The sequence below is a fragment of the Pagrus pagrus genome (genome assembly GCF_965226575.1).
Source record: "Pagrus pagrus genome assembly, chromosome: 22".
Classification (NCBI taxonomy): domain Eukaryota; kingdom Metazoa; phylum Chordata; class Actinopteri; order Spariformes; family Sparidae; genus Pagrus; species Pagrus pagrus.
The window spans coordinates 24,807,793-24,818,234 of NC_140204.1; the positions used below are offsets into that span (position 1 = coordinate 24,807,793).

Here is a 10,442-nt window from a genome sequence, read left to right on the forward strand (position 1 = left end):
TTAAAGCAAGAAGTAGTTTTGTAAACTCAGGATTTGTGACCTGTCTGACCTGCTTGTGGTTCTTGCCTTATCTGGCTTCTTTTTACTGATTTTTCCAGATCTTAGCAAATAATTCGGTAAGTACAATGATATTATCATTGATATGAATATTGGGGAAAAAACAGCAAAACCTGACCCAATACATAATGAATTGGAGTAATAATAAAACTGAGTAGGAGCATGTTTGCGTTAGCCGGACTGACATCATTATATTTTTAGAAACCGTTTCGATGAGGGACACTGGCACTTTATAAAAGCCATTATTAATAAACGCTATACTTATAGCTAATCAATCTTTACTTAAGTTATTTTGCTGTTTACAAACAATGAAATGTTTTAAAAGCCATATATTAAGCAACTGTGTATTATAAAGTTGTAACTAATATTCATAATAATTTATAAAGGCCACCCAAATAATGTTTACAGGGTTACTAAACAGTATTTATTAACCATTTACAAAATGACAACTGATGTTTTTAAACATTTACAATCGCCTAATTAATTGTCTATTAAATAACCAACCAACAAGTGTTGAAAGATAGACACACAGCTCAGTTCACTGGTGACTAGATTGTGTCTGTATACAGAGAGCTGTAAAAGGGATGGCAAGGTTGAAAATAGGTCAGAGGGGGGAGAGAGACAGAGAGAGAGAGACAGAGAGGGAGAGAGAGACCCACTCTGAGAGCCACTTGCAGAGCCAAAACCTGGTCTTGATCAGTACATTCCATTAGTCAATACAATCACAATGCTTTCTTACTGCCAGCAGGGACTGGGCTCAAGTATCCTGTTGTATTTTCCATAAAAAAGACTTTCTACAAACAGAGAGCCCTTGGGGGATCATTGTCTTTTTTATATTACAGTATCCTTGTTGTCACACACCCAACTCTCCTTCACCCACATTCATTCCCCCATTTCACTGAGGAGTTGACTCCAACTACCTTATGACTTTTAACAATCACTGCTGAGTCTCTAAAAAGATGAATGCAAAAAATGTAACTTTGCTTAAATGCCGTTGCTTTAAAGTTCAGAGTGGTGATGTCATCCATAAACATCATGTTTGACCAAAAAAATGACTCAAGGGCCACTTATCAGCTTTGTCTGGAGCTTTCTACCCATTCCATGTTCTCACTTAGCTGATGGTAGTTCCCTATTTAGGTCACTTAAGACTGTAAGCTGCCATTAAAAGTTACAATAAAGCTGGTAGGTGAACCACAAGTTAAGAAATTGCTTTGTCAAACTGCTATTTCAGAGATCAATAATAAACGTTCACACTTAACCCTTGTCATACTTTAATTAACATTTTTTAAAAACATGTAACAGAAGAAATGGCACTGGATGTTTCTTATATTTCACAGTCTTTATTTAAAAGAAAATTAAAATAAGGCATATTTGAGGTCTCATTTTGTACTGGCATTTTCTTTCCGCAGCCATTGAATTAAGGTTGATTTAACTTTTAAGTGCTTCACAATTTGTATTTGTTTTTTTCTTTGGTCTATGAAATTCATACATCCTCATGTTCAATGAGCACTTCTCCACTTCATCCCCTGTGTTATTTTCTATTTTGGATTCTTGGATCTGAGATCTTTGGGATATGATTGACTCTCATGAATTGTTAAATATATTGCATTACATTTTTGAGCTGTACTAAGACAAAACCCTCTGGAGTGTGCTAAAGAATTAGGGGTTCCAAGGCTGACTTATGGCCATTTCATGAACAAGGTCAAGGCTAATGTCAACCATCAGCCTGCACCAACATTCCCTGTGCCGTGTGAACATCTGTACTTTAACCTCTTTTCAAAAAACATCAAGTAAAGGAGAAGTGCTCTCAAACTGAGGAAGGGGGAGGGGTACCCCCAGGTCCCAACAGACATTCCTCTGCATAACAACAGGTTCATGAGGTCAATGAAAAAGGTATGTCTTTAAACATTTTTAAATGGCTTAAACAGAAACAAACATAAATACAAAAGAACCTCTATATACAAAAACAGTTTTGGTCTCTTATCAACCATTCAACTCCAACACAGTGAATTTTAAATGATTGCTTTCCCAGCATTATCATGTGACTACAGAACGTCATTTCTCTTGAAGGGATATCTGCTTACAGTCCACTTTCACCCACCGCTGATGTGAGCTAACAATGCATCTAAATCCCTTTGACACAGATGACAGTAACAGTTATCTACAGTGATATGCTATTGAAATTAACTGAGCCTGAGGATTTTACTTGTAAGAAATCTCATAGTTAATTTTTGCTGCATCATGAAGGCAGAATGCTTTTTCCATCAGTATATTGATTCCATGGCTCTTTGCAGGATTTGGCTTCAGCTGTGAAATGTGGAAATGAATAAATGACTACACACATTATTCTCAGATATTAGCAGATTTTTTTTACATTACTAATTAAAATGGTAATATTTTACAATAATGTAGCCTAATGCAACAATGAAGCAATCAAATCTTGTGCTGTGTGGTCAGTGTATGAAACATCAAAGCAGTCAAAATAGTTTGTATGACATAGCAAACCCATCCCTTAAAAGGTCAGTGGTTTTCAGTGTCCCATCCCACTCAGTAATATCCAACTGGTTCAAAAAGTGGGATGTCAGAGAGGGTACAACATTTAGCTTGTCCCTTACCATGTCCATTAGTCACTCCTGCTTACCTCTGTAGCAGAATCTGTTTATTTTATTTTCAGTTTCTCTCCTCTCTGCTTACACATGGGTCTTGACCCCTGCTGAGGGGTTAGGAGCTCCCTGTTTATCATGAGCCCCAGAGATCCAGTGGTAGCAGTCAGTGGCATTCTTGTTGCGTGGCTGAACAGCACAGCGGGTGCAGTACACTATGCCCAGTGCCACCATCACCACAATGAAGATGCAGATGGGAACTATGAGGCCTACCAGGAGCCAGGTGCTGCTCTGCTTCTGCCCCCTATCCTCTGAGACAGAATCCAGACTGTCACCACTCTCTCCACCCTCACTTGGGGGTGGCTGGGATGGAATATGCTGGGTGGGAACAGCTGAGTTTTGGGAATGTGTGATCTCCACATAGTCCTTTTCCTCCTCCCCCAACTCCCCCCCTGGGAACTTTGAGTTTTCGTTAAGGGGATATTGTTCTTCCTCATCCTTGCTGTGGTAAATGGAATCCGTAGGCATATTGTAGTCAATGACCAAATCCTCTGGATTTCCTGGTTTCTGACTGGAAGTAGAGAGCCCCTTCCACCAATTCCAAGCTCCCTCAGAGATTGTAGAAGTGGAAAGGAGTGGGAGAGCTGTGGTGGTCTCCTCGTCATCTTCGTACCAGTTTGGGGTTGTACTGGTTTTTGTGGAGGGTGGAGGAGTGGTGTAGATGGTCGTGGAAAAAACCTCCAGCTCAGACTGAGATTTCTGCCACCACTCCAACCAGTCAGTTGATTGATCATCTAATTTTTCATCTACTTGAGCCTCCTGTGTCGGAGAGTCCGGTGGTGAATCAAAGGGCATTTCACCCTGAGGGGCACTGGTGACCCAAATTACATCAGAATCCAACACTCTGGGTGGGTCAGTCAGCCAGTCCAGAGATTGCTCCTCCTCTGGAGGCCAGTCAGTGTGGCTGTGCTGCGGGTTCCAGTCATAGTCCACTGGTTCCCATACAGGTCCAGGTCGGTGGGTGACCCAAGGAAAGGAGGGGGTGACAGCAGATTGGTCAACTCCTTCCCCTCTCTTGTGACATGAGTAGTGATCAGACATGAGTTCATACCCTTCTTCACAGTAACATTCAAATCCACCCTCATAATTGACACACATTTGCGCACAGGTCCCAGCGATCTGGCATTCGTCAGTGTCTTGGCATTGGCTGGGGTCTTCAGGCACTGGGGAAAAACCCAGATGGCAGTGGCAGATATGAGAGCCTGGAGTGTTTTCACAGGCGTGTTCACATGGGTCATTTATACACTCATCTACATCCTCACACCCAGCAGAATCATCTGGATGGTAACCCTCCCGACATCTACATTCAAATGTCCCTGGAGCATTCACACAAAGCTGCTCACAAGGACTCTGGAGGCACTCATCTACATCCAGACAGCCACGTTCATCTGGTGCAAGCATGTATCCTTCAGGGCAGGCACAACGGTATCCATCTGAAAGGGGCAGACACTCAAACTCGCAGGGGGCCCCTTGACATACATCAGAGAGCTCGCAGTTCTTCCCATTTACTCCTAGTTGATATCCATCAACACACTCACAGTAGAAGTGAACACCGGTCGGCCTGCAGAAATGCTCACACCCGCCATTATCTTGGTCACACCAGTTATGTGACACAGGAGAATCAGAGCAGAGGGGAGAATCTCTTGACCACCCAACTGAGCCATCTTCCTTAAGCATACACAAAGCAGACTGTTCCTCCTTGGTGTCTGCGGGGCAGGGCACAGTAGCGACAGATCCGAAGGGGACATGAGTTAGTAGTGTGCTAAGAAGGTTAAATGGTGTGGTGTAGAGGGCATTGCCTGCTCCTTCACTCAACAAGGCAGCACACATTCCTTTGTAGGCATAATGACAAAGATACCCATCTACAGGGATTGAGCAGGCACCATCCACCCATTTAAAGTTGTCATTCTGCTCTTGAGTGCTGTAGCCCATAACCACACAGCGTGGCACAGAGCAAATTCTAGGTGAGTCCTCTCTTTGCCAGTTTGTATACTCTGTGTCCTGGTCACCAGTAGTCCAAAAGAAACCTCGCAATGGGTGTGTGCTGGAACACTGGCGAGGCTGGCGCTGCAGACCAATCCATACCCGGACCTTCATACGTGAGTGGCGCAAGTCGAGAGTGGAAAAAAGACTGGCAATAATGGTGGCATCGCCCTTGCGTTTGATGGTAGCGAGGTTACCACCTTTCTCTTTACAGGCCCTCCATGATTCCAAGAAAGTCTTGCGTTGGAAGTAGACCACAAAGCAGCCATCTGCAGTGCATAGTGCATCCCCCTCTCTCAGGTCCTGTCCGAGGACAGAGAAAATTCCAAAGAGCAAAGCCAACAGGGAGATAAAGAGAAGAGCAGCAGCACTGCTCATCAGGGAGGCCATCCTTTCTTAGAAGTGAATATATTGCACTACTCTCACCCTGGCTTTCTCCACACTTTTATCTCCCTGCCTTTTAAAGTTTCTGTCAGCTGTGGCTTTCTCACTTGAACGCTTTTGATGTCTATCTGAATTTTTCTCCCTTCATTTGAGCCTTAATTTTCTTCTGTCTGTCTGAGCTCTTTACTCTACCGTGCTGAAACAGATCTGTGCTGAAGTTGAGTGCATGCAGATTGTCCCAAGTTTCAGAGAACAGGGAGGGAGGGGAAAAAGGGACAGGGGGTATAGAGGGAGGGAGATAAAGCAATAAGGAGGGTGGGCAGAAGGAGAGAGAGAGAGCTGAGGAAAAAAAATGTATGTTTTTGGAATGGGGCTATGTGGATGTGTGTGTCTTAGAAAGGGGGAGGTGCAGTAAACTGCATTTCTTTCTTTTTCAGAGCATGTCATATGGTTTTCATAAGCCCCGTTCATGGACATAGTTTGGTACTCTGCCATTTACCCACACACATACAAGCACACACACACACACACACATTCATACGCCTCAAATTGTGGCATCAAAATATCTCAAAACTCTCAATAACTTAAATGAGACTGAGTAATCACATAGATGCAGTTTTTCCAGCAATCTTCTATTTCCTCTTCGCTAGCCTTAAACTCCTTCATCTCCCTCAATGAGGGAATTCTCTCATCTTTTTATTCAATATGAATTAGAGCATTAGAGCATGTTCTTAGCATGTATACCTTCTATTAAGTTCAAAACTAAGCCTGATTTATTTCATTCTATACAGGGTGAAAGGAGATTTCCTAACAACTCCACAGGCATTTTCAAGTTCACTCAGTTTCTTTAATGATGTTTTATGTATGTATTTCAGTGTGCACGTGTCTATGATGAGTTCGTTGACAACAAAAAAGCTGTTCTCCAGGGTAATATGAAAAGGAACAAAGCTTGGACTTTACACAACTGGTATCCTACTCTTACAATGCAACCTTAGGTCAGAGAGAGGATTCTGCAGCTACATTAAAAACAACAATGCTCTTCTCCATTCTAATAACTCTCAGACTGGGATGGGGAAGTAGGGAAAGTAGTTGAGGTCGCCGATGTGGAAGAAGAGGGCCTCTGGGTTTACTATGAAAACAAAGCCAGCCGGTGAATTGAAGACTTGTGTTTCTTACGCAGGGATGCTGGAAGGAGGAGGAGGGTATGTATGTGCGTGTCTGAGAGAGGAGGTTGGATGGGGGATGTGGGGTAAGAGGGCAGTAGCAGGAGTCATTTGAGTCTGTAATAAATCCAGCTGACTGTTGTTTGAGAGCCTATACTGTATGGTATGCACCTCACTGTTAGAGTGGGGTAAAATAGTTGGGGTTGCCTATGCAAAGCTTAAGTAAATTCCTGTGGGTAGACAGGAGAATCTAGAAGTACTTGAAACTTTTAAGTAGTTTTTCACAATTTCCTGCTTTTACACTCTTGTCTGAACTGTGCCTATGAAGAGTAATGTAACCCACCTCAGCTCTGACTTTCATTAGTAAGACTGGGTGCTACAGATATAATTCTTTATCAGCGTGGTAATCACTTTGTGGACCAGTAAATCAAAAGTCTAGACCCGCTATAAGAGAAAGGGGTACTGTACTGCAATTTGCATTGAGCGAAAGAGTAAAAAACTCACACAACCAACAGGTTTGTTCACGAGTATTGAACTGTATTGATTAAAAGAAAAAAAAAATAATAATAGAGTCTCAATAAACACATAAGATATAAACAACAGTTCACAAAATAAAGCCCCAAATCACTGACAAGATCACAGTCCTGTTTTCAATGGCTCGCCACAGCTACCGAGCTTCCGAGTCTACCTTTACAGAACAGTAAGAATCCCAGCAGAAGGAGTCTTCATGCAGCTCTTGGAACCAGGAATCCATTCAAAGGAAAAAGACCCAGCCTATATAGGCCAAAAGAGGGTTACTATAATATTCTCATAAAGAAAAAATATATATACCTTTACATATTAATATATATACATATAAACACACATACATTCATGTACATTAAGACATTGTTGCTTAATGAGCATCATAACTATTCTCACTATCGACCAATTGAACTGAACATATATATCAACATTAACATGAAACAAAATGGCTGAACCATTACTCCTCTGTTCATCTCTTTTGTTCTTTTTACCGCCACTCACTCTCACAGGAAAACACACGGAGTGAGGGTTATGTAGATAAACACCTTAATATAAATGATTTTTAAACACAACAAACATGAAATTAACAACTAATATCAGTAAAGCTTACTCACCAGAGGCTCAAACATCATATACACACACACTCCGGCACAATGCAGATCACACGGCTCTCATCAGTCCAGATCCCGCTTTTGAAGAAACAGGGACACGGGAGTTCAAGCAATGTGTAATTTCACAATGGGAATAAGCAAAGTTCAAGTGGCTAACGGTCTAAGCTAGCGCCACGGCTGCTAATAAACATAACTCACGTTCTCCTTCGTTTCCGTCAAAATCACACGGTCCACTTAATCAATCCGCAGGAAGAAAAAGGGTTTCACTTTAGGCTCCGACAATAATAATGACACAGTCGTTGGAATATCTGGCTCTCTTGCCTTCCTAAAACAATAATATCCGCAGCGAAGATCAGCATGCAGCCACCTCGACATCGGTCCGGCAGAGAGAGCGGAAGTGAAGCAACGCACGACGACACGTACACCCTGACGGCGTCTGATTGGTTACGCTACATCACGTGAACTCCTCATGTCCCCTGAATCTTGTACACTTTGAAAAGGCATATTCGCCACACTTCAAATGAAATGAAATACCCTTTTAACAGATATAGATAACCTTGTGTACATTAATTTAATTAAATTTGTATTTCTTTATTTATTGACATATTTAAGATTTTAATCATAAATCCTATTTATTCCTTCCTTGTAAGATTATTTTAAATCGAACCCCCTATTTATTTATCTGTCACATAAAAATATGAATTTATTTGTTCATTTATTTCACCAATAAACCTGGACTACTAATAAGGGCCTAGTAACCTGGGTTACAGTAACAAAAAGAAGCTACTGGACACTGCCACTGACTTTTCCACCACTTTCTGGTGTGACGGATTGAATTTTGGGTTGAATCAGCGTTTAAATTGTTACGGTTATCACAACAGGGGAAAAAGATGAATAGTCAAATATGAAAATAAAGCAGATATACTTCAAGAAGACAAATGGAAAATTGTGAATTTACAACACGTTCACACTCCGAACTTGTAAAAAACAGCACCACAACTTCTTGCTTTGGTTTAGGAAAATCATACTTTGGGTTAAAAGTACTATGTTTAGTCTCGTAAATTACAGTAATGTGACGTCCCATGTATCTTACGTCACCTGTAACTTATGTAAGTCACATTGTTTCTGTAGGTTAGTAACATAACTTAAAAAACAAACCTTGACTCTTGGTCACAGACTGGATGAACCCCAATCTGCAGAGGGAAAGTCCAGTGAATGACCCATCAAACCACCCCCTGATAAGGAATTTCTCATTCTTTGTACTTTTGCTGCATCAAATAGAGTATAGTAGGGCAACAGTATCTGTCTTCTTTTTCTAGCGCCTCTTCGCCTTAAAGAATACAAATACACATTATACACACACCTATTCCCTATCTCAGCTGAGTGAAATATTCAAACTAAGTGTGACTCGGCTATTCATTGCCCACTGTGATATCAGTCACTCCAGGCAACCTCACTCGGGTTGCCTGTTTTTTATGACAGCCTGACGTTTTGAGGTTAACTGGTGTTTAATGATCATGGCCAGCCTTTAACACATGCTCACTAAAAACCTTTTAACAAGTCCCTGCACACCTGTCTCCCAACATCCATCAGTGCTCCAGTGCTGGGGCAGACAGTATAAATGCCATTTGTGGGTCACTTTCACAAGACTGGAGCTCCACTGCAGTGAACAATATGAGAGCAAGGGTGCATGACAGTCTTAATTAGGTTATCTGTATAGATAGAGCTTTCATTCACACATGCACACACATGCTGCATTCTTGAAAATGTGCATCCAGCACATCAGCATTTGGCCTGTCAGTGGTCAGGTTGCCACTGGATTTCTGTCTGATATGACAACATTTTACTCAAGTAATTGCTGAGAAACCTCTTCTTTACATTTAGAGTAATCATACATTGTCTAACAAGACAAAAAAATTGGTGTAGATCGGTTAAATATTTTTTAGTGATGTCACCACACTCCAGGGTCTTGCAATTAATGTAATATTATTACTGAAAGAAATGTGGCAATAATGAAAATAAAACCCATGTTGAAATCGAACACAATTACACTTTAAATTCCTCTAAATGATGTTTGCGTTTTTGTCAATAGTATCTGCTTGTTCCAGCATCTCATTTATGCTGCACATCATGTGCAACATTTCATGGCTACTGTACATTATTTGTTTGTGCATCATTTGATACACTTGTCACCAATACATACATATATAAATATATATATATATGTACATATATATGTATACATATATATGAGAGAGAGAGAGAGAGGGAGAGAAATAGATAGATCAGAATTGTTGTTTTGATAGAAATGTCAGTACATTAAATCATTTGAATTCTCAGAGATGAGAGATATTAAGAATTATATAAATAATGAAACAGATCACTGTAAATGGGGGATGGTTTCATTTCAGCTTGAAAGCTAACTCTTGATTGAGGAAATAGTCACTTGTCAAAACAGTTTTAACGTTTTCAAAAAAGTAAATTTTCTAAAAGAACAGGTCGACATTTTGGGAAAAACACTTCTTGGTCTTCTTGAGATGAGAAGATTGATGTGACTTCCATGTGTTTACACAACACATGAAGCAGGTGGTTAGCTTATTTAGCTTTATACTGTAGACTGAGAGCACTGCTCACTTTCTCTCTTGTATCGAGTGGGGTCAGTGCCTTGCGCAAGGGCACCTCAGCAATGCCCAGAATGTGAACCAGTATTCTCCATTATTAGTCCACATCATACTTTTTTTGGTCCGAGGGGGGACTTGAACCGGCGACCCTTGAGTCCCCAAGCCCTATGGACTGAGCTATTGCCGCCCACTAAATGAAACCATTTGAGAAGTTTATGGGTAAAATGTATCTTTGGTGGAACTGCTAACCATTCAACGACTTGTGAAATGTGACCAGGGGCCCAACGTGGACAATGCTATTTTATAAAGGTTAACAAGCCAAATAGATTTGGAACCCCTGTTGTAATATATACACCGATCAGCCCCAACAAAACTACCTACTAATTACTCTACTTCCCCTTGTGTAGCAAAAAAAACTTTGGCCCTTCAAGGCAT

General features: G+C 41.0%; 1 protein-coding gene across 1 annotated transcript; it reads right to left on the minus strand.

The window, feature by feature from the left end:
- Window positions 1-523: 523 nt before the first annotated feature.
- Window positions 524-5,278, minus strand: cd248a (CD248 molecule, endosialin a). The gene has a single exon (XM_084343819.1). It carries the CDS (start codon window positions 5,091-5,093, stop codon window positions 2,748-2,750), a length of 2,346 nt encoding a protein of 781 aa, XP_084199945.1. The 5' UTR covers window positions 5,094-5,278; the 3' UTR covers window positions 524-2,747.
- Window positions 5,279-10,442: the final 5,164 nt, after the last annotated feature.